We start from the raw sequence: 25,103 nt of genomic DNA on the forward strand, positions 1-25,103 counted from the left end.
TTCGATTTTCAATTAAAAACATAGAAGGAGTTAAAGGAATAAGATCATTTGAATTTTCAGAGATATAAGTTAGGGGACGCGAATTTATAACAGACTCGCAGTCACATAACACAGTCTCGAGCTCCTCAAAAGACAAGATCGATTTTCCGAGAGAGCGTCTTAACAGTTCTTTGAGAACCCGAATCAACCGCTCCCAAAAGCCTCCCCACCAGGAAGCTGTGGGAGGATTAAATTTCCACAAAATTCTACGAATGTTTGCTTCCCTAGTGATTTTTTCCCAATCCAGCTCAGATAATTCATTATTTGCACCTCTGAAATTAGTGCCATTATCTGAGTAGACGGTTCTTGGTCTACCCCTTCTAGCTATAAATCGACGGAATGCCATTAAAAAAGAATCGGTACTTAGAGAAGCCACAAGTTCTAGATGAACAGCTCGATATACAGCACAAGTGAACAATACAATCCAAACCTTCGAACTGTTCTTCAAGAAAAGTGGTCCCGCTAAGTCGACTCCCGTCACTTCAAAGGCCACTGTGTCGGAAACTCGATCTTCAGGTAGCGGACAAGACTCAGTAGCCAATGGTTTTGGTCATCATTTTTTCATGTCTTTACCATACTAATTCTTTATTATTAGGTAAATTCTTAGAATCGCGTTTCCAAGGAAGTTCAACTTCATATCTTCCATCAGGAAGAATTTTCATTTTGTCATTAAAATCATTTAAATCAATATCGCCTTTTCCTCCTTCAGATTCGGTGGGTCTAGAAATACCCAAAACTTCAAGTTGCCAAAGTTTATTTACTGGAAAGGTCATGGAATGCATTGATAATGTCGTTAAAATATTATCTTTTTTATAAGAACCCTTTCCAAAAACAGTCCAACCGAGTTTCGTTTCAACTGCGGATAAACCAGATTCTAATTCATTTGCATTTTCTGTCAATAATTTTCCTAAAACATCTGCGCCAATCAAAAGATTAATTTCTGTTTCATTTCGGAAAGAATCCGAGAAATCTATTTTCTTTCTTTTCAATTCATTCAAAATATCTTTATCCTCAATCATAAGAATAAAGCCGCAGATTCTTCTTTCCGAAAGAACTCCAAAACTACAAGAAAATGTTTTGTCTAAATTACTGACCTCGATCGGGAATACATCATGATTCATCGGTTTAGTTTCTTTCCCGCCGAATAACGCATGAATAACAGTTTGAGTTCTAAGTGGAGAAACATTGAGTTGATTTACGATGTTTTCATTTATGTAGCTAGATTGCGAACCAGAATCGAAAACAGCGCGAATTAATTTCTGCTGACCTAGATGTTTAATGAAAATACAGAGCGTTTGCAAAAAGATAGTTTCGCTTTTGCTGATGTTAGAGAGGGAATTCTCAGATTTTGGAGCAACACATTTAGATTCATTATTTCTATCGCACATTAAATCAAAATGATGGCTATTACAATGTGAACAATTCAATTGATTTTTAATATTACAAAATTTACTTATATGCCCAGATTTTTTTAAACAAGAAAAACATGCACCTTTTTTCTTTAATATTAATTTCTTATCATCTAAAGGCATTTTCTTAGCTGAAAAACATTTCTCACTAAGGTGCGATTTGTCACAAAAAATACAGTTTTGAACCTTCTTACCTTGCGTTTCAAGACTTAAAACGCTGAATCGGTTGTTGATTCAATCGGTTGTAACTGTTCATTTTGGATTCTGTAATTAATCCTTCGACGACAGCCTGACTGGGATCCGAATCCAGCTCTAGCAAGGCTGATCCTTTCTTCACCTTTTACTTCCTGGCGTATGAAGTTCATTAAGACTTCTAATGTTCGTGGATCTTTAGTCTCTGACAGACTAAGTTGATTCTGGCTCCTTTCCCATGCCAATAAGATTTCTTCAGGCAAACAGAACTCCACAAGTGGACACAGGAATTCGCTATATTTTTCCTGGGTACGTCCTAGGCTTTCTAGGGCGTGTATTTTCCCTTCCAGTTTGTCATATAATGCTGGAAGGTCAGTCTTGGAACGTCCAGAGGCCGCATTCTTCATCACCATGGACAGCAAGTCTCTCACGTATATTTGAACTAGTAAGTCTTCCAGTCCGAATCTTTCTTTTAGCTGAGCGATGGCTTTTGGATAGTTTTCGGCTGTAGCCGGGAAACTTTACACAACACGGGCTGCCTTCGTTTTTGGCACAACAGCTTGCAGTAAATACTGAAATTTGTCTTCATTCGGAATGCTTGCATCCTCATCGATTTTCTTAAATTGACTCCAGAAGGTTAGGTATTCTTTGGCGTCTCCACTAAACTTCTTTAGCTCAATTTTCGAGAGTTTGAATTTGCGTCTTTCAGGGGATTCGTTAGTACTAACTTCCATCAAGTTCATTTGTTCGACTAGAGAACAAAACTCAGAATACGTATCCCGATATTCCTCAGCCGACAAAAAGTCTTCTTCGTAAGCCGTTTCGGCATTATCCAGTTCCAAGATTCGGTTCGTAAGTCCGGTTTGGCATGCTTCCAAACGATGAAAATTGTCGCTAATTTGCGACTTCAAAATCGCAAGCTTTTTCAGTTCAGGTACTTCCTTCATAAGCTCTTCTTCAAGCTTTTTCGCACATACCGTAAACGAAGTACGTTACGATTTTCGCTGTGTTTTCAACTGTGTCAAATCCATTGTCAAGAAAATCAGAAAAATTCAAATCAAAAAGTGCCCGGTCCTGTCGCGGACGCCACTATGTTCGGAAACCAAATTAAACATAGAATCTTTCAGATATTAAAACAGGTTTGCATCTACCAGATGCGGGGTACTTAAGTCAAAATAAGTTCAAAAGTTTTTCAGACACATAACATTTATTGACAAATGGACGACACAAACACAGAGACACTTATAAAAATCACACGGCTACGCCGAGATCACAATCCGTACAAAATATATCACGCAGCTCGCAGGCTGACGTCACAACATCGCCGCCCGGTGGCGGTTACATTTCGCTTCGCTTTACAACAGATAAAACGTGATCTTTCCCCTCCTGACTGGCTTTCAACCTTCGTCGTTGGGAGCGGAGGAGCGGGTCTTACAATGTCTATATCAGCCTTAACATTAGCTGTATACCTTTAAGTATTTAACTTCATAATCAACCATGCTTAATATTAAAGTCCTATAAAATAATTTTCTGCATAGATTTTTAAGTCAAACAAGGACAGTATGATCAATATGAATTATAAATTTTTTGTCATGCAATAATAATAAAATTTATCAAGAGCAGTTACTATTGCTAAATATTCCAAATCAGTTATACAATAATATATATATATATATTGTTACACACCTGTGACGCTGCTTCCCAGCATAGTTGGTTCCATAGGAGGTTCCAGAGCTTGGCGACAAACTTGACGACCATTTGGCGACTTTGGAGCCAAAATAGATTATACCCGAAACATCGAGAATTTTCCCGATTCGTCCAGTAAGAACCGAGTTATGCCTCGAACGTTCCTGATTGGTTGAGAGGTTTCTAGCCCCGCCTCCTGAGACCTATAATAGGAAGCAGCAGCAGCTGCCGGTGGTCGTGAACCAGATCTGAGAGTAGTCGGAAGCGACAGAGAAGAGTAGTCGGGATCGACGGTGAAGAGTGGTCGTGAATTGAGTCGTGGACCAGTGGAGTCGAAGAGTAGTCGTAAGCGACGGTGAAGAACTCGTCTTCCAGGGACTAGCGGAGCAGTGACGTAGTAGAGCCGCTGTGTATACTATTGTATGCTGCACGTCTCGGCTGAAGATAATCGTCTTCTGTGCTGTATATAGTTGTCGTCTTTGTGCTGTCCTGTGTGTCTTCGTGTAAATAAACGTCGTTGTTTTATTTTCTACTGCCGCCTGGTGATTGAGTGTTCTTCACGCCATATAACAACCCCCACTATCCAAATGAACCCCGGAAATTTCGTAACAATATATGTTTTTCCATAAGGGTGTAAAGTTCTTGAATTATAAGATACAAGAAGTAATTTACCAGAACAGTGAGGCTTGTTTTAGAACAGCTCCAATCTCTACTTGAAATGTATCATAGGAAACATGAAGAGGTAAATTAGAGCAATATAGCTGTAAAACAGATTTAATTTACTTAGTTACTTAACCGTTAGCTTTACTTAAGCTTTTTGGCATTCTTGAGTCAATTGCTGTAGTATATCATTTTTAAGTAGATTATTTAAGGGTTCTCTAATTTTAGTATTAGAATCAATTAACATGTTATAAACATTTACAGAACCAAGAAACCTTGAAGCTGTTTTGCATTTTTTGGAGGTTATAATTAATATTTTTAATAATGTGTTATCTGGAGAAATGCATCCTTTTTGACTTCATGCCATAAATTTGTCTTGAGCAAATATGCATTTAGAAAATTTTAACTTAATGTTTTCTTTTTCACACATTTGGAAAATCTGTTTTAAATTATCTAATTCATGTATTTTCCTTTAATGAATTAGAAAAATGAATTAGGGAAAATTGTTGTCTTCAAAATATTGATATGCAAAATTTGAAAATTTATGTTTTTTTAGCATTTTATGAATAACTGTTAAATATATTGCAGGTGCATTTTTAAAGCCAAAAGGCAGTACTTGAAAATCGAATAAACATTCAATAGTTACAAAAGCCCATTCATGTTTATTTTGTTCATGTAGGAGTATATGCCAGAAGCAAAGACCAAAGTTGAAAATATTTTAGCAGTTTTTAATTTGCCTAAGAAAGTATCTGTTCTAAGCAGGAGCTTTGCATCAGATTTACAAAGGGAATCAATTATATAATAATCGAGAAAAAGATTATTTTTTCCTATTTTCATCATTTTATATCCTAAAGTTATAGTTAAGGAATAATTCTTGCATTAAACCTGCTGCAACAAATTTTTTTTACCTACTTATCTATCTCAATTTCATCGGTAACAGAAATTCTGTAGGCCCTTCGGAAAATTAGTAAATCGGATGTTAAAATTATTCTAGGGGGCTCCATTCTTATTCTACAACATCATATTTATTTTTTGCAAACACATGAGAATATTCTGACACAGAAGAAACACATGGTCAGATAGTTTGTTTACCATCAAAAGTGGAAAAATTCCTCTGAATTATTTACTACCTTGACCTTATTATCACCAGTGTTATTATTTTCACCCAATATGCAAAGACATTGGATAATTATTGGTATGCAAGTTTGTAATAATTTTTTTTATTTTGAAATATTTTATTTTTATCACAATCTATAATTTATATATACTGGAAGCCCCAAGATTATATAAGATAAAAGATTTTTAATAATATTTAATTTTTTTTATTTAATTGATCATTTTTTAAATAAATGTCATAAATTTAGGTAAGTGGAATGTCGCATGATCTTTGACTTCACTGTGTTTACATTTTTCCTTGGTAAATTAAGTTTTTTTCACAATAACTACAGATATGATAGAGAGAGTTGATCCTGTGTCTGTAACAATATTTACATTATGAACTACAGTATATGAATAGGGATTGCAATACTGGTATTTTGAGCCCTTTGTACAATTTTGTAATATTGGTATTCACAAGCTTAAATACCGTTTTTTCGGTATTTATTAGAAATTTTTAAAATTGTCTCCACTATATGTTCAGGGATCGCCAACATAGCAAAATAGTATACGTGTTTATTTTTATATCTGCTTAACGGGCGAAATTAATTAACTAATTAATGACTTAATTAATTGCTTAAATCTAAATTAGCGAAACATGGATTATCCCTGAAAGAAGGTATTGTATCCATAACGACTGATGGAGCAACAGTTATGAAAAAAGTTGGAAAGTTTATTGGTGCAAATCAGCAATTGTGCTATGCTCATGGAATTCTGTTAGGATTAATAGATGTATTATACCAAAAAAAATAAAGAACAGAAGAATCCAAATACTGTGGATATAGAAACTTTGGATTCCGACATTGAAGAGAGTAAGAGTGAGAGTGATATTGACAATAAAGATAATGACAATGTAATTGTTAAAGAAGATATTGCTAATGAGGATGAAATATTAACCCTTCAGGAATTGCCTCCTATAATTTATAAAGTTTGAAAAATTGTTAAGATATTTAAACTTTTCCCTACAAAAAATGCCATATTACAAAAATATATACTAACTGAAAATAGAGTATATGTTAATAATAGATTCTAAGACACGTTGGAACAGTTTACTCCTAATGATGGAACGGTTTTTGGAATTTAGAAATCCAATCCAAAAAGCAATAATCGACTTAAACCTGCAAATTAATTTTTCAGACAGTGAATTCGACTTAATATCCAGAACTATATCAGCTCTACTTCCAATAAAACTGACTACTGAGGCATTATGTTGGAGAGATTCTAATTTATTAACAGCTAATGCAACAATAAATTTCATGTTGCAGTCACTGAAAGAACAGCACACATCACTATCTGAAGAATTATATATTGCATTGAAAAATCGCACAGAAGAAAGGCATACCGAAATAGAAAATGTCTTATGGTATTTACATAATTATAATGATTTTAAAAATGAAAAAGAAGAAAAGAAAATAATCAATTCAAATCTGATTAAGTTTATAGTAAATTTTTTTACAATTTTTTACCCACAAACCTATCCAAATTGAGAAAAATTCGGTTCAGTTATCGAAGATTATGGTGACACTAATGTCGATAGTGAAAAGGAATTGTTTCTTGAACAAAAATTAGAATGAGCGATAAATAAAAAAAATACAAATACAAGTGATGAATACTTTTCAAAGAGGGATGTGATTCAAATCCTTGATACGATCTTACTGGTGATATTTCGATTACAGGTTTTGGATCACGATAGAAACTAACAATCGATACGATATCACTGAAATTTACCGGAGCGGTGACTTCACTGGAAAGTAACAATTGATACGATATGTCCAATGGAAGCTCTCGAACATAACAGAAAAGGAGAAATCTGTGAACGGATTGAAAAGTGAACGGACCGGTTATTGGAATCATCGTATCACTGAATTGCACATCACTGAAATTGATCGGAGCGGTGACTTCACTGGAAAGTGTGAAGTTGCCGCTACACTTCATGAGAATAACCGGTCTTACTGGTATTCGTATGGGTTGATGCACTGTTCCATACAAATCGTTCTTAATTGCTTGTGATTTGACTTTGCATATATATTCCATTTACTGCTGGCGCCATCTATTGGTAGAATATAGAACTAAAGTAAACAATTTAAAGAAATGACATTTATATTTAATTCAAATTTTTCAGAAAATGGTTTACTCCAATACAGAAATTAAATAAATAGTTTTGAAAAAAATCAAATTTAAGAAGTAAGCTGAAATAGATAAATTAATTCAATCACACGTTACTTAAATTAGTAAATTAAGTATTAATTACAATTAATACATTTTATATTTAATATTAAATAATAATTTTAAATTAATAATATGATTGAAATAACAGATATTTGGAACAAATATTTAAAAATAACAATAGCAAAATTATTTGTTATTCAAAAAATCGTGGATTATGCATTTCTACATCGGATTGCATTTGGAAACCAACTCTTGATTGCAGGACTTGGACAGCATATTCTGCGAGCGAGAACCGTCGTAAAAAAGATGGATCTCATACGGATAGATCTCCAAATTGTAGTGTATGGCAACTCCATTTGCCTTGTAATGGGGCGAGCACTAGATGTCCCCTGCTGTGTCCAAATGGGCTTTCTCAACGTCAAAGGTTGTGACGTCTTTAATCACCTGCGGTATCCGTGTTTTACGTAGATGGCTTACTTTAACAGCAAAGCTGCCTGTTTCCTCTGAACGTTTGACCATTCACCGCAGAGCGCAAGGTGTTATTAGATCCATGCGCATGGATTTCGGCCCTCGGTACAAGCGAAGCGCTTTGGCAGCTTATTGCTGTTTTGGTAAAAACACTTTAGCAGCAACGCATGTTTCGGCAAGGAAAGAAACATCGTCATGGCCTAAGAATATTCGGAATCTGTACTCCCAGTTTTTTCCTGTCGCAAATGACTTTTTGCCCTCCTATTATGCGAATTTTGTTCTCCAATGCAACTCGTAATGTTGAATATCGAATTTTCATCTAGCTAGGGAAATTTGTGCTCTAGTAATACGATAATGGATGTTATTACAAATATATTGTATTCTGTCTTTTATTGTTGGTGGCATGTCCCATATTCATTGCTTTAAACACACTGCAGCGCCATATTTAACCAGCGACTTTTTTAAAACTAATTTTTCCCAATAAGGATATTTTAATTTGAATCATTCTCTATATAAATTTGTTAAAAACGTGGAGCAGAACTACCTCGTATTACTTATTGTAGAATGGCAACAGTCGAATGTAAACAAATCACTATACAAACATTTTGGACTGCTTCAATGAATATTTTTACGACTATATTTAATTTAATGCTTCTTTAGTTATTGAAACTGCAAAGTAAGTAATACTCTGAATAGGGCTCACTAAAAACTATTCACTAAGAGGTAATGAGATGCAAAAGAAATTAAAAAAAAAAAATGTGAAACAAAGTTTAATCGAGCTCGAAAATAGACTTAACCATTGTCAGTAGGGCAATCGCTATTTCTTATTTATGGAAATTGATAACCATATCTATCCAAACTATCATTTCACAAAAATGGTTTTGCATTATCGAACACTTGGAAAATTACACTGAATACTTGAAAAATTACATTGAAGAGTAAAAAAAACTGATACAGGTTGCATATGAAAAAAAAAAAAAAAGCTATGCAACCAATCAACGTATGTTCATATAAGACAACAGATGTCTGAAAAAAAAACCCAGATAGGTAGGTTCTTGTTGCTACATTGACAAGTTGTCAAGATTTCCGGATTTTGAATGAGACGTTAAAAGTCTGTACACTAGAGATGAGACAAAGCATCTTCGAGGTAATGATGAAATTTGAATATTCAAATACGACGATTCCACTAGTGTACCATGAATGCCAAATATCGGGTAAAACATCAAATCTCTGACATCAGTGAGGTCGGGAAAAGGATTTTGAAAGAATGGGATGATAACTGACGACTGACGAGAGTCTTTTAACGAGCCCAGCTCTTCTGAAACTGTTGAGTATTTCAGTTCTAGGGCATCAACAACTATCAGCATAAGAATTGTTCTACAAACCATCATTCATATGGGATTTTGGAGCCGAAAGCCTACTAGTGCATCATTTTGATTGCACGGTACAAAGATTTAGGCCTTGCCTGGAACTGCCAATGTTGCTACTGGACTATTGAAGATTGGAATCTATAATATATTTTAAAGTTTCCACATTTATATTAAGAAAGTACTCTCACATAATAAACTAACAATAAGAAACTAAGAATAAACTTCATTTTTGTTCGAACACGCCTAACACTGAATAAAACATTGCATTCTAATTAATTTATTGATTATTCTGAGTTGAGGTGTTTTATCCTTTTATATAATACATTAAAATCTTTATTGCCAACTTATTATTACATAATAGATATTACAATATCCCCTTTTCATAAGAAATTAAATTCACTCTTGCAAATTTAAAGGTTATTATAATGTCTATTTGTCTTGTTTCTGATTCGTGTTAGATAACATCTGGTTGGGCCATCAACAACTGGAATTTTTTAATTTGGAATGTCTGCAACAAGAATACCTTCAATGGGAAGATCAAAGCATTGTTGAATTTCAAAAATAGATGTTGGATGAATATACTAGGATTCTATATCAGAAATGGAAATAGGTGTAGGTTGGTTTGAAATTTGAAATGTGACATTAAAATCCTTGGGAATGAAAACATCTTGCTATTTAAGGTTTGAAGAACTGGGTGGACGGATTTTATCATAATGTGCAAGATATCTTTTGTTGTTTATTTCAACGAAACAAGTCTTGGGAGCCTTTGACTGAATTAATTTACCACGAATCCACTTGTTCTAAAGATCTATGTGGGATTTTATCCAGGCACCTTAGTCACAGAATAAACTTCTGTTATTGGTGTGAGCTCTGTCAAAGCATTGTTTTTGTTTTGTTTTTCAACGTGACATAGATGTAATAACTCCAAGTCAGTTATGGGATGTTTGAGAAACAACTCTGCTGAACACGATCTAGAACGATGTGAAGATCTGCACCAAAGTAAAAAATCTATTCACTTTGGCCACTACTGTACTACTAACATTATAATATAAATGCATCTTACTAAATGAATTTGTAAGCTGAATGCTTCGTTCTGCTTAACCATTTGACTGCGGATGGTTCGTTGGAATAGGAGTCTGTAATACATTAAAAGATTTTAAAAAGGTACTGAATTCCTTGGAGGTCCAATATCAGAAAACATTTCAAGTGCTAACCCATACTTGGCGAACAGTTATTGCAATACAGCACTTGCAGCTGATGTAGATGACATCTTTGCTATTTCTAACCATTTAGAATAGCTGTCCACCACTATCAATTATCAGTTTGGTCTTTTCTAAGTGAATACGGTCCCTCGATGCCTTGAGCTATACCTATAATTGCATTGGTGTGACTGGTGGAGATTTGGCTACATCGGACAAGCTTTATAATTCGTAAATTATGTTCTATATCTTGGTCTAAATTAGGCACCAGAAATGACTTCTAGCATCCATTTTCATCTTCACAATTTCTGGTTGAGTATCATGAAGTAATCCAAATAAATGATTTCGCTGTATTTTAGGAGTTACTAGTCTCATCCCCCATAATAAACAATTTTTATCAACGGATAATTAATCTTTTTTGCTGAAAAATGACTTAAGATCAGGATGCTCAATTTTGGATGGAAAACCAGTCTGAACATACTTAATAATTATTCCCAAAATTTTATCAGTTCTGGATACACTAGCAATATCGTCAGATGTTACAGGTAATTTTGACAAATGGGAAAGTCTTATAAATATCCGATGGGTATAAATCTTTGTTTACAATTCCGTGGACAGTCTGGAAAGAGAATAAGCATTCAGATGTGCAGTATCTTTTATATTTAAAGGTGTAGTTATATGAAGATAAGAGTACCAATCTCTGTAAACGAGCAGCAGCCATGGCTGATGTTGCTTCACTGGGAGAAAATTTAGTAATCAAAGGTTCATGATCAGTGTGTAATACAAAGTTCCTTCCAAAGAGATACTGATGGAATTTTTTGCAAGTAAAAATCATTGCCGGAGCTTCTTTTTTTAGTTTGGGAGTAGTTGACTTCTTCTTTTGATAATGTGCATGAAGCATAGGCTACAGGTTGTTCTTCACCGTTTATAAAGTGTAGTAACACTGCACCCAAACCAATAGGCGGATACTTGTAAGAGAAGAGTTTCATTATAATTAGCCAATACAGCATCAGATGATAGAAGTTAACACTTTTCAAATACTTTGCTGCATTTTCAGACCGTGTCCAGGCAATATTTTTATTCTTAAGGTTACATAAAGGAGACAATAAAGTAGATGGATTCCTTATGAATTTTGAGTAATAGTTCAGTAAGCCTAAAATGATGTTTGAGACACATTTTCAGGAGTTCAGATCTTTCTAATTGTCTTTAGTTTCTCTTGAGTGGGATTAATACAACTTTCGTCTATTATATGCCCTAAAAATTCAATACTTCTTTTGAAAAAAAAAAAAGATTTTTTTTCTGCATTTAATTTTGCATTATATTTTAGCAATCTTGACATTACAGTCTCTGTTGTGGAAAAATGTTTCAATAGCCGATGAGATAAAGATATCCTTTTGAAAGCCACGATTGACCGAAAAATAGCTGCCGCTGCGGATATAGTATATACATGAATCTATTAGGGCGAATCAAACCCATTACAATATTGAAAGTTTAATAACTCTCGAGAATTAACATCTAATTCAACCTGTTAGTATGCTTGTGAGAGCTCTACTTTACTAAAATATTTGCTCCATTCAAAGTAGCAAAGAGGTTTTGTTGTGTAGGAAAATTGATATTAATTAGGATCAAGGCACTTATTCACAGTTACCTTAAAATCACCATATTAATCTCACATTATTATTCTTCTTTGCCACCACAAAAATAGGTGTTGCCCACTTAGAATGCTCAACAAACTGTCAAACCTTATTATTTACTGTTCTTTTAACTTCATCAGAAACATAATTTTCAAAGCACATGGAACAGCCTAGCTTTTCAAAATACAAGTTGGCAATTCTTTCACATTTTAAGAACAGCCTTAAAATATTTAATTGGTTGATTATTTACTTGAAAAATTTTGGGTATTTTTTTCTTTAGTGCTTTAATACTGTTCATAGATTCTGAGAAAACTGAAAAATCTCATTCCAATTTAGCTTGAATACTGATAACTAATTTTTCCACTGACAGTTGGTAGATCATCTTTCACAATAATTAAAGGTAACTTTTGATATTGATTGTTACACTGCCTTTCTGCGAGGACTTCTCCTATCATTGAGATTTTCTCTTCTTTGTTATCTCTTAATCTTGTTGACGATGGCATCATTTCAATTCCAGGTAAATTTTCTTTAACCATATTTCTGATACCATAGTGGCAGTATCAAGTTTCATATCTAATTATTTACTATTAGCAATAATAGGAATAATATACTTTTTCCTATTTGAAACTTGATTAATGGATTGCACATCATAGAGAAAAGTTTCAATGTTACATTCTCTCATTTTGACCTTCTTTATAGATGTTTTGACTCGCACAGACTATTCGTTTATGCCCAGTTTTTCCACATGTAGGGCATTTTTCAGATTTACATTTGCATTTAGCAGAATGATGAGCAGCCCCACATTCGAAATATTTTGGAAATTTCGTATTTTGTATATTTGCAGAAGTGTATGTGGACATCTGATAATTTTTCTTGGAGTAAGTTGAAGAACTCTTACGAGCTTTGTTCACAGAAGGTGTGAGTGTCTTAATATTTGCAACATCATTTTTAGTTATTTCTATGGAAAATGTTGTTTCCGCCGGGTCTGATTTGGATATTCTTGTTATTCAATCTACAAACGAAACGATCTCTCAATGCTTCATCAAGAACCATCGCATGTAGAGGCCCATCTTCTTAATTCCACTAAATACTGAGAAAACGATTCACCAGCTGTTTGGTTTCTTTAATGAAAACGGAAACGCTCAGAAATAATCAATGGAGAAGGTTTAAAAGGTTGCCTTAATGTTTTTTTTAATTTATTGTATGAGCATTCATTCTGCTGTTTCATAAGTAGCAAGTTCTGGAGAAGTGTGATGAATATCAACACTTTCTTACTCTTTTCGTCACAATGCAAGAAAACATTTTTTTAACTGTTCAAAGTATATTTATTAAAATCATCCTGTTCCGCATCAAACGAATGCAAAATGCCGATTAAGCCTAACTTACTCATGATGCGGAACTGAAAGTAGCAATATCATCAGTGCAAAGAAATAGATTCTTGGGTTTAAAAAAGCATCGATAATCATCCCTAATGTAATGCATTTCAAACTTTTCACATTTAAACTGAGAAAATACTTTCAAAGGTAAGTTAAGAATAAACTTTATTTTGTATCCGTACAAGCGTAATATTATTTCCAAGTTATTATTACACAATAGATATCACAGGAACATGTTGGCTTGTCTGATGAATCTCGTTTCCAAAAGTTATTGCGTACAGCCGACCATTCCGCCACCACTGAACGAAGCAGTACCGACAGGATTTGTAATGTTTCCAATTGTATCCGGCTGATGGACGTGTATGAGTATGCAGACACCCTTATGAATTTATTGACTGTATATGCCAATAAAGGACTGTTCCATCTGATGGAGACTCTGGGGATGATCTGCAGCGTTTGCAGTTAGCGTGATATGAAACCCTTGATATGTCAAGAGATGAATCTGATAAGCTACAGGTATAAATGTTTTATCCGTTCACCTACACCCATTCATGTCCATTGTGCATTACGACTGATTTCGAAAATTCCATCAGTAATAATCCGACATCTCACGTATCGATAACTACTTTCGAGTAGCTCCAGGAGTACTCTTTTGACTTTTGACTCTTCCACAGATCGCATAAATCTTCACAAACATTATTGAACATATCTATGACGCTTGCTGCGTGCTGCTCAGAAGAAATCTTCTCCGCACTGCCCTCCTACAGGTTTGTAAATTGTTCTTGGAATTCATGATGCGATTCACCTCCAGTCATGCCCATGCTATGTTGCTCTGCGTATTTGTGGGGACCCTATATGATATTAATATAAGAGTTTTTATTGTTTTTCAGTATACCTTTTTAATGATACAAATTTCATTTCTGTACGCTTTCTTAACTTTAAATGATTTTTTAAAATTGAATACAAAATTTGTTAAATTAATTTTTAATGCCATGAAATTTAACTTCATCTATCAAAACTTCCAATCATGTGCTTTTACGGTGATAAAATTAAGATTAAAAAATACTTTCCGAAGTATTATTTTCATTTCCGCTTTTATTTTGTAGAATATGAATTTTTGTAGTAGCAGGCATTATAATTTGTTTGATTGTTTCAATTAAATTCATATTTTCCGTTTTTTTGCTCTTATTTAAAAACAAGATTAAATTTGAAAAAAAAAAAGAATTATGTATGTGAACAAATTGATCTAAATCTAATTAAGATTTCGTATGAATCTTTCTTCGAGAGCATCTGTTATTCAACAAACTGGGAGTTTCCAAAACATCTATTATGAAACAAACTCAGCTTCAAGCTCAAAGTAATTGCGCAATAAAAATTCATTTTGGCATTAAATAAAACGAAAATTGTTTCTGCCCGGCTTAATTTTCTGTTCATTTAATCGTTTATAATTATTTTTATTAATGATGATAAATCAACAAATAATATTCACTCGAATTTTTTTTTATGATGAAACGTAAACTGTTTTTAACATATTTTTAGAGCAAGGAATTAACTGTACCTTTCTTTGTATAATTCCCGTAGTTCATCAGTGTCGAAATTTCAATTTGATCTGAGTTAACAGACACATTAGTTGTAAATTCTAAATTATCACAGCAGCTACAGATTGTAGTCAAGAATAATACTTTTTTTCGTCTGTTTATTGGTAACTCATTTATATATTTTATATATTCTGATAATTTTTTGGATATCACTATTACGCATTTTAACATATTTACTATTGCAATAAACATATATTCCCTATCAATTAGATTTGCTTCAGTTGACAGTTCAGCCGAACTTGAATTTTTGTCAAGAGATCACACGCCATATTTGGCAGTCTGAAGATTGCAATCCTAAAAATTGAAAATTGAAATGCAACTATATTAATGGTTCATTGAAATATCACAAAGTTGGCGACAAGACAGAAGTGTGTTTTCAACATGCAAGTTTTTATGTGTTAAAATTTTGAAATCAAACCATAGGAATAATGGAAGACGATCAAATGAGAAGAAATTTTTTTCTTCCATATGTTCGCCAATGATCTAATTATTGCCAAGGAATGCCAAGCAGTAAGATGGTTGCTACTGTAAACATTCAACTGGATTGTTCGAGTTTTTCTATAAACTGCAGCGTACCATTTTTTTAATGCTTATTATATCAAAAATAGATTTTAACCTCAATTAAACTTCAAGGTGCCCATCGGAAGAACAGTTTTTCGAATAAAGAAATCAAAATAATTTTTAATTTATCCACTTCATTTGGACACTGCAACCGATTACGGCATATCATATATGCCTTACATTAACAGCGACATCAAAAAAGCAGTCGCCTAAATAATTTCTTGTAACAAAACATTTAGCACATTGAATGATATATTAAATATATTAATTTCAGTTTAAATATTTCTAAAATAACAACAAAGAATATATTTGTCAGATAAGTCAACTGGTTGAAAATTCTAATATTTAAAGAAACATTTTGGAAATATTAATAATATATAAGCAAATAACTAAATCATATACAAAGAGACGAATTTCGGCTTTCAAGATAACCTGTAAGTGCTTGCGTTCCATAATAATTTTCAACGCACATTTTAAAATTTAAGAGTTCGCAGCTTAGCCATTGCTAACCTTGATGTCGTATAACGTATTCTTGATGATAAGAAATTCCTTGATAATACGTCCTTGATGATAAGAAATTCAGAAAATTCTTTTATATCTGGTATAAAAAAATGATACTGAAAATACAGTATTATTATCGTCTCTGAATTCGGCATTCCACAAACACCGTCTTACTTCGCATGATGTTCATTTTTGGTTCATTAATATATTCAAAGAAATTGTTTTCAGTTTAAAATATAATACTCATGATCAGCTTCTCATATATGACTTAAAACTTCCATTAATTAATGGCAATTAATTTTTTAAGATTAATGAATAGTTATTAAAATTAAGAACAAACAACAACAAGCCAGACTATTACAAAATGGCTTTGAAACCACGGGCAGTTTATTTCTCTTTTTCCCCCCCTCAGCTATGGATTCTGATTGCGAATCTGAAAGGTTGTATTTTGGAAGAACCAGACATCCCCACTGCAAAACGTGCGTCTGTCCCCAAGAAGTTAAGCTGAAGAGCAAGGTCGTTGTTCAAACTCGTCCACGCAGGACACCACCTCTCCTGCCGAAAAAATGCTGTTGCGACTGCCACTGTCCACTGGAGGAGGATAATTGGAAGACGAAGCAAGAAGTTCGCACATTGTATCACGAAGCCAAAACTTCTCCAACTCGATTAGAGAGACGAGTCCACTCAGACCACAAATACACACTTTTGGAGAACTGGTTCAAACGGTAATGTATATGTTCATTTACAACATAAAGATTTTGGTTGAATTCTATTTTATATGCCAAGAATTGCCAAGTCGCCAATTCTAAAAGCAAAATTATTACTAAAGATAAACAGTGGTATGAAGCAGTCACAGTTGGAGATTAACGATTATCCAATTTTAGTAGATAATTTAAATAAATAATATTTTAAACCCTTATTTGCCGCAATTACTATGATTTCACAGACTGATTTTTGAACCTTTATAGGCACCGGTTGCTCTGGCTCTTTTGAATCCTGAAAATAACCTTCCTGTTTTTTTCTTAGAAATCAATATATACCGAAATATCAAGATAATTGCAAAATTAGGCCAAATGAGCAAAAAAGTCCGAAGAAATTTCTTTGAAATAAATGAATAAATGTTTTATATTAAAATGAAACTAGAGGAAGTAATCTGTGTCCAAAACTTTCTGGCACGCTTTTTAATAAAGGTGGTATCTTCATACATAGGATAGTGGACCTTGGGCAAGATAGTGAATGCTACGAATGCACAGGTTTCTATTTTCCCACATGAAAATTGTGTGTTTTTAGTATACAGTAAAGAAAACAAGCACGATTGTATTGCATGGCGAACAATATTGATCTTTGGTGTGAATATAGTGTTTTTACTGAATCTAATGTAGGATCTTTTGTTAATTATACAATTCCTACAGTTAATGAGAAAAAGTTTTTGGATGTGATATTAGATAACAAACTAACTTTTCGCTCTCATATTCAAAACTTGAAAAGAAAATGACTGCAAACTCTAAATATTATAAAAGTCCTGTCAAACACCTCTTGAGGAGCAGATAGAGCCTCTTTGATTAAAATATACAAATCACTGATACGCTCAAAGCTTGAATACGGAGTATCAATATATGGCAGCTGCCAAATCTACTTTAAAATTATTGGAGGCAGTACATAATCAAGGATTTCGTATAGCTTCAGGAGCGTTTAGAACATCGTCAATTCAAAGTTTACACGTTATAAGAGGTGAGCCCTCCTTGGAACTCAGGCGGAAACGACTATGTTTATCCTACTTTTATAAAATTAAAAGTGTCGAATACCATCCACTGTGAAACAGAGGTCTCAGTCCTATATGCGGATAATTATTCTCTAGAAAATTGTCTTTTACGCTAACTTTTGGATTCCGTATAGGAGAGATTTTTCGATCATTCAAAACTGAAGTCTTCCCAATTGTTTGAAATATTAGTGGTCCACCACCAAAGGGCAAGAGTCGACCTTTAACTTTATAGATGATTTTATACACTTCCTGAAACCATCAACATCAGACATGATGTTTCAGAAATTTTTTTATGAATACAGATTGTTCTTTTCAATCGGTTTATACAGATGGTTCGAAATGTGGTAATCTTGTCGGCTCAGTAGCAGTTCTCCGAAATGTAACAATATCCGAAAGACTTCACCCTTTCTGTTCCGTTTTTACATCCGAACTTTATGCAATATATCTAAGTCTTCAAAAAATTGCAACGTCATCCCCCTCTAAATTTATTATATATACTGATTCTAAAAGTAGTATTGCAGCTCTTAAGAATGTGTCATCGGAAAGTCCTCTCTCAGTTCTAAATAGCTTGCACATATATAATTCTCTCAAAAATAATTTCGCACTTAAATTCTGTTGGATTAATGGCCATGTCGGAGTTAGAGGAAATGAAAAAGCTGACAAGGCAGCAAAAAGCTCAAGAAAAGCTCCTGTTGAAAGAAAATTTTGTTCCATTACCCGATGCATTACAAGCAATAAAAATAATTAAAAAAAATTCTATTCAAAATAAATAAATAATTTTCTGATACGTGGTAAAAGCTATCTGCGAATAAACTATTTCAAATACAGTCATCTGTCAAAGGTTTCAAAAGTCAAATTCTGCCCAGAAAGAAAGATGTCATTATCACGAGACTTAGAATACGCCACACCTATTTGACCCCAAAACATGTTTTGCATTCTGATCATTGCACCACTTTGTAATAAATGCAATTGTTAAGCATATTTTGTGTGAATGCCAATATATTAGTATGCAACGACAAGTTTATTTTGGAGCGACAATTTTTTAACTTGACATTTTAGGTGATAATCCTCATTCAAATATTTTTACCTTTTTAAAAGATATTCAAATTTTACATCAGATTTAATTGTATCTTTTTCTTATAATGCCTTAAATTTCAACACGAAAACCATGTTTAACAAATTTTTGGCGCAGAATGATCAAATCCGGTCCTTGCGCCATAAAATCAAATTTACCAATCCTACAGATTCATATTAAAATGTGTCATGGCACTACAAATGTAGTCAACAGATTACATACTAAATTTCATTGACTTAAGTTATTGCTTTTTTTTTTAGTTACTTAAACGCGGAGATACAAACCGACAGATGATCAAAACTTGTTTCAAATTTTGATTTTGCAGCCGCTTTTCATATCACCCTGGAGGTACGGCGCTTGGTATGCATTACCGTTTTTGTGCATTATGCGCAAGGCCGGTTTCCCAGTAGGTGTATCTCCCCTAGATTTAAAACTATTTATTTAGCAAAAAATGAATGAAAAAAAATTGTTGATGAATTTCAAAACAATTCCATACAAGAATGGTTTTATGAATATTTGCTGTGGCGTCAACTCCAAGTAAGCAATAAAAACAATATTCCACGAAACAGTATTCACTTCTATTGACACTTCAAAAAAATATAAACTAAATCTTTGAAACATTAGAAGAGCTTTCTTATTTAACTATATATTTTATCATTATTTTGTTAGAAATATCTTTACTAAATTTATCAAGTTTTCTTTTCTTTCCGGCTTTAGAATAGCTTTTCAAACTGTCATTTAATTATTCAGTAATGAATTTATTGCAGACCAAATTAAACATTTTCTGGTTTATGTCCTGAAATGCATTCGCCATAATCATGTATTTGTTCTTCATTCACTAAACTATTGAAAATTATCGCTGCTGCTAAATACTTTTGATTGGAAAATTTCAAAAATTCTTCTTCATGTATGGTACATAATTTCTGAATTATAATGTAAGAATATAAGATTACATTTACAATGCATTTTTTGGAGTATAAAAGTTTTCCTCGACTTAAATTTTGAATTAAATATGGTGAGCAATCCAGTTCTTTTTCATCTGTTAAACATTTTTTGCAAATGCTACATTTCAACTTTTTAAGGACTGTGTGGACACAGTAACCATCTGACACTGATAAAACATCTTCTGATTTTTTAAAATCTTCTTCTGTAAGCAAAATGCTAAATAAAAATAATTTTTCAGAAATAAAATTTTTAAATTCCTGAAAAAATTCGAGATTTCCATGTTTGTTTGATGTTAAACAAATTTTTAAATGACTTTGCATTCTTAATTTGTTTTCACTTTCAAATACCTGTCGGAGTGAAACATGATATTGTGATCCTGCCATTTGTCTATAAAAAACAAATCGTGCTTCGAAATTGTCGGTCTGAAATTTTCCTGGGAGAATGTATTTCTTTCCGAATGCGTCCTCACAATATTTAGTTATTTCTTTTAAAGCAAATGTAGTCATGAAAAGAGTAGAATAAGTTTCCTTTGTTAGCATGCCGGTATCACATTTCATATTTTTCCAGTCTTCCAACCAGTTCAAAAATCCATCCAAAAACTTGTATCTTTTGTCGCTTTCAGATGATGTCAGTGGTTTTTCATATACAATATTTTCACGGATTGCTGTGAATGGAGTTTTCACATTAACAATATCCCACCATCCATATATATTATTTTTATATATTCCGCTGCTTCTTTCTAGTGTGGACTCTCCCAAATTCATTAGACTTTTAGGCATAAATGTATTGAACATTTTAAGTACTCATTTGATATTTTGTTTTTCTAATTGATTGGGCTCCAATGTTTTCAATGATAAATTGTACGCATGTTTAACGATGCTTTTCTTTTTAATATTTCACATAATAATTTTAATGTTTTGAAGGATGTTGTTTTAAAATCATCTTTATTGTCAGATTTACTACTAGAACCCTGAATTATTTCATCATCAGAGTGAATGACATTATCATTAGTTTCTAGAGTATTTTTAATACAATCTTGTGAATTTTTTCTAAGATGGTTTCTTTAAAATGGGAGTAAAACATACACTTATCAGCAGTCTTCTGATTCATCCAGTTATGCGAATATTCTTCAATGGACAGTATCGATAATGAAAAAAAGAGGTCGTTCGTTATTGACCGAATGGGGATAAACAATTGAATTTGACCGTGAAGGTAAAGCGAACTGAGACAATGCTTTTTGATTGATTGATTTGTTGCCTGTTACTGCACATATCACTTTAAAACCAATATTTTCTAATCCAATAATAAATTTTTTAATGAATGTATGTAAAGCGTCTGCTGCTATTTTACTTACAGGAAGAATGTGAACATCCTTATATGACGATGAAATACTATTTATTATGAAAGTCATAACACTTGTGGCGGCATTTTCTGAATTGTAACTGAAACCTGATATATTTCCACCCTTATAATCAAAGTAGGGTTTGATGTGTATTTCATCTATTTAAAGAATCACATTTTTATCTGCAGATACTATGAATTGTAATTTCTGCTTGATGTGCCTTAAGAAATGCAGTTCTTTCTGCTTTGACTGAGGGCAAGTGTTGATAGATATGCATATATTTCTCAAAGTCACAGGAGAATGTAACAAAATATAGCCAGAATTTCTCATAAATTTATATGCATGCGGAGCCATTGAATGAAATAATGAGCAGAATATCGTCATTTCAGTTGAGTACCTTTTACTGTGTTCATTAAGGCAGATTGCTGTTTAACAAACGAGGTAACATTGGGTTATATTTAAATTAAATTTTCTTGGGTTATATTTAAATTATCCATGAAACCATGAATCTGGGAAATAATATCTGAGTTCAGAAATGAATTATTTGTCTTCATTTCTGACAGATGCTCTAATATTTCATTTAAATTGTTGATGTTATTGACTTTTATTCCATTTCCAATATTTGACAGGCTTGTTTTTTCAACAAAATCTGACACCTCTAATAAATCATTTATTGCGACAGACAATGCCATTTCAGGGCCAGAACTTAATTCAATATTCACGAATAAAATTTTGTTTTCTTTATGAATGATATTCCTAAAATTTTTCAAATTTACTAAAAAAATGCGCTGTTTCAGTTCTTCAAGATTTTTAAATTCTCTTGTCTCATCGTTTTTCTTTTTTTCTGTTATGCTTTTCTGGAGAGCTTTCTCTATATATTGTTGCTCTAACTTCATTTTTTTATTTCTGGATTTTCCCTATGAAATGTTGAAGATGACATGTAAGAGGCACAATTTGGCATCTGAGATGGAATTGCTCCAGTGACTAGTCTCGGATATTTAAGAGGGTCACTTAATAATTTTCCTGACTTGGAATCAAATTGACTGGTTTCTTTTTCAATATCATTTGCTTTAAAATGTAATTCACAGACCAATAGTAAAGGAAATTATTCGTAAATATTCACTTCCTTTCATGTTTAATTTAAATACAGTAACAAATATACAACATAAAACAATATATAAATACGGAGAGTTTTTATTTTATTTACTCTCAGGTATTTATCGTTATGTTATATAATAGAGTTTAACTATGTAAACGTAATTATAGATATAATAGTAAAAAAAAACATGTAAACATGGTTATGGGAAATATTATTATTGACAATAATACTGTCTATATGACAGCCTTTTATGAAATAATTTTTTTTATAAAAAATTATTTCATAAAAGGCTGATTGATTAAATCTCGAATTATTGATTAAAATCTCGAATAATGGATATTACTGAGCTGTCAAACTTCTAAAGGGAGGATAAATGATTTTTCGTTTTGAAACATTTGGCATTACTTAAAAAAAAATTAAATGAGCTTACCCTACTATGTTACATCGGATAAAATCCTTCACGATGTATGGCACTTAACCATTTCTTTTTAAATTCTTCCTCTTTAGGAAAAGAAAAAACACTTACTCTTGGACCATTCCTGTAATTTCCATCACAGTTTGGAACACAACAGATCAAAGGCTTTCTATTTCTTATTTTTTGTAAATTCAAATAATTTTTCTTGCAAACAAGAAAAGGCGCTTCCTGTTTACTCAAACGCAGAAGGACCAGTGGCTAAAAAATGGCGTGGGGGGGGGAGAGTTCATTTCTTATCAGTAAACTTGATGAGGGTGAAATTCTTCCCTTGGTCCCCCAATTCATACCCACTCGTGTAACATCTCTCGACGACGTCATGACTTTCTGTGACGTAAGAATTCTGGTCTTGTCTATCGGGGGTTGTGATAGAGAATTTTTGGACGAGATGAATTGAGCATCTTGAACGAGTCACTGGCTACCCTGATCTCCCAATTAATTTTTATGGGCACATTCGAAGAGTCTTGTTTATGCGAATCCATATGACTCAAGTGAGAAGCAGCTTCTGCGCGTGTACTTGAAATACCTGTCATTTCTGAACGTAAGCGCAAATTGCTACACCAGCGCTGTTAAGCATGTATCACTGTTGGTGGACTCAGTTGTGAGCAGTTATAGTAAACATTGCACTTGTCAACAACGTAATCAATAAACACTTCGTTTTTCTTTCCATCCTTTATTTGAAGTCTCGTGTCACTTTCGGCCAGGCATTTCTATACAATAAATGATTGCTATGATGTTCTGCATCATCTTAATGACAATACAATGTATACAATGGATTCGAAATCAACCAATAGAAAAATTTGACTATCAAAAAAATTTCATTTAACTCGAGCTGTAAGGATTATTTTTGTATGGCCTTAGAGGCCAATTGAATTGTTTTCAAGAAAGATTTTTCAATCAAAACGAAATTGGTTTCTTATTTAGAGAAACGTTCTCTCTCATGCTCTCGACTTCTACTCATTCTACAGCATTTTTATATTTCTAAAATAGTTTTTATAAAATATAAAATTATACATCAAATTTTATATATTTCTACTTTTTCCTCTGATACCATTCACACGTGTTCCTGCTAATTTCTAGGATGTCCGGTTATTTACTGATTACCAAATTTCATTGTTCATAAATCTAGTAATCTATGGAAGCATGCGCCGTAGCATTGTCATGTCATTATCAAATTCATTAATAAAGAGACTTTTACTTGTTTAACGCTTGTTATGATGATTTTCTAATTTATTTTTGCTTTTATATATATATATATATATATATATATATATATATATATATATATATATATATATATATATATTGAAGAACCTGAAAAGAATGGTGGTTAAAGGCGAAACCACCCTATTTCTATTATAGATTTTGGTCATGCTCATAGTTTTAGAGATTTTGTACTTGCGGTCTTTCAAGATAACCTTATTATAATATACTCCTCAGTTCACTTGAGATGATAGTGCCTTTATTTTTTGATGGAAATGTTTACCTCTATTGATTGATGAAACCGAGAAAAATTCCTGACAATTGTAGCTAAATAAGAATATTTCAGTCCACTGCAAGGTTTAGAAATTTTGAATTGCTTACAGATTTGACTTCGATGGCAACGGGCTCATTGATTTGTTCGAGCTGCGAACGATGCTGAACTTTCTGGGCGTTAGCGTTGGAGAAGAGTACTGCAAGCGACTACTGGACAGGGCTGATAGAGATCGAGACGGAAGTCTGACATTTCCAGAGGTAAGAATGTTCTGAACACATTAGAATTGCCCCCAGGCACCTATTGGGGCAGATTGCATAGCTAGAAGATTTTTCAGGGGGAACTGGCTCTCATTTATGTTTCACTTGAAAGAAAACCAGCCAGACTGATCGCAACGGGGAATCAAATATCCCCCCTTTCAATGCCACGTTTGTAATGGGATATTCTTCCTTGAAACATTTCAATTGAAAATTCGTTTGACTGTAGGAACGTTCGGTAGCTAGTTATGAGGAAACGAACAAATCCTGGCACAAAAATGCGCTTTTAATTTTACACTCTTTGAAAAACTAATTCGCGAATTAAATTTTGCAATTTTTGAAGGAGTTTTTATTGCTATCAAACTTCTTCTTGCAAAAATTTGTTCGTCATTCAGCTATCACTCAAGAGGTAGAAGTGGAATAAAAACGCAAATTTTCAAGAAACATTTTTTATTTAAAATCTTTTTCTTCACCCCTTCCCTGCATTTCTGGATAAGTATTGCAAATGATTGAAAGATAAGATGTTCCTCTCATTACTTTTATGTTCATACTAGTTGCACGAGTCACAGAATGCTATGTCCGGAAGCTAAATACAATAAATTCAAATGATGCCATAGTCACATGGCTAATCATAACTTCTTGAGTTAACTGTCCATTTTC

The 25,103-nt window shown here is 33.0% G+C and overlaps 1 protein-coding gene across 1 annotated transcript in view; it reads left to right on the forward strand.

Annotated features, from left to right (window-relative positions):
* LOC129969012 (uncharacterized) overlaps positions 1 to 25,103 on the forward strand; it is a 53,513-nt gene that overhangs the window by 21,103 nt on the left and 7,307 nt on the right. The window contains exons 2-3 of the mRNA XM_056083407.1: positions 16,430 to 16,742; positions 24,299 to 24,446. Coding sequence (XP_055939382.1) covers positions 16,432 to 16,742; positions 24,299 to 24,446 — 459 coding nt within the window. The 5' untranslated portion in view covers positions 16,430 to 16,431. The remainder of the gene's footprint in view (positions 1 to 16,429; positions 16,743 to 24,298; positions 24,447 to 25,103) is intronic.

Source organism: Argiope bruennichi, chromosome 5, assembly GCF_947563725.1.
Source record: "Argiope bruennichi chromosome 5, qqArgBrue1.1, whole genome shotgun sequence".
Lineage (NCBI taxonomy): Eukaryota > Metazoa > Arthropoda > Arachnida > Araneae > Araneidae > Argiope > Argiope bruennichi.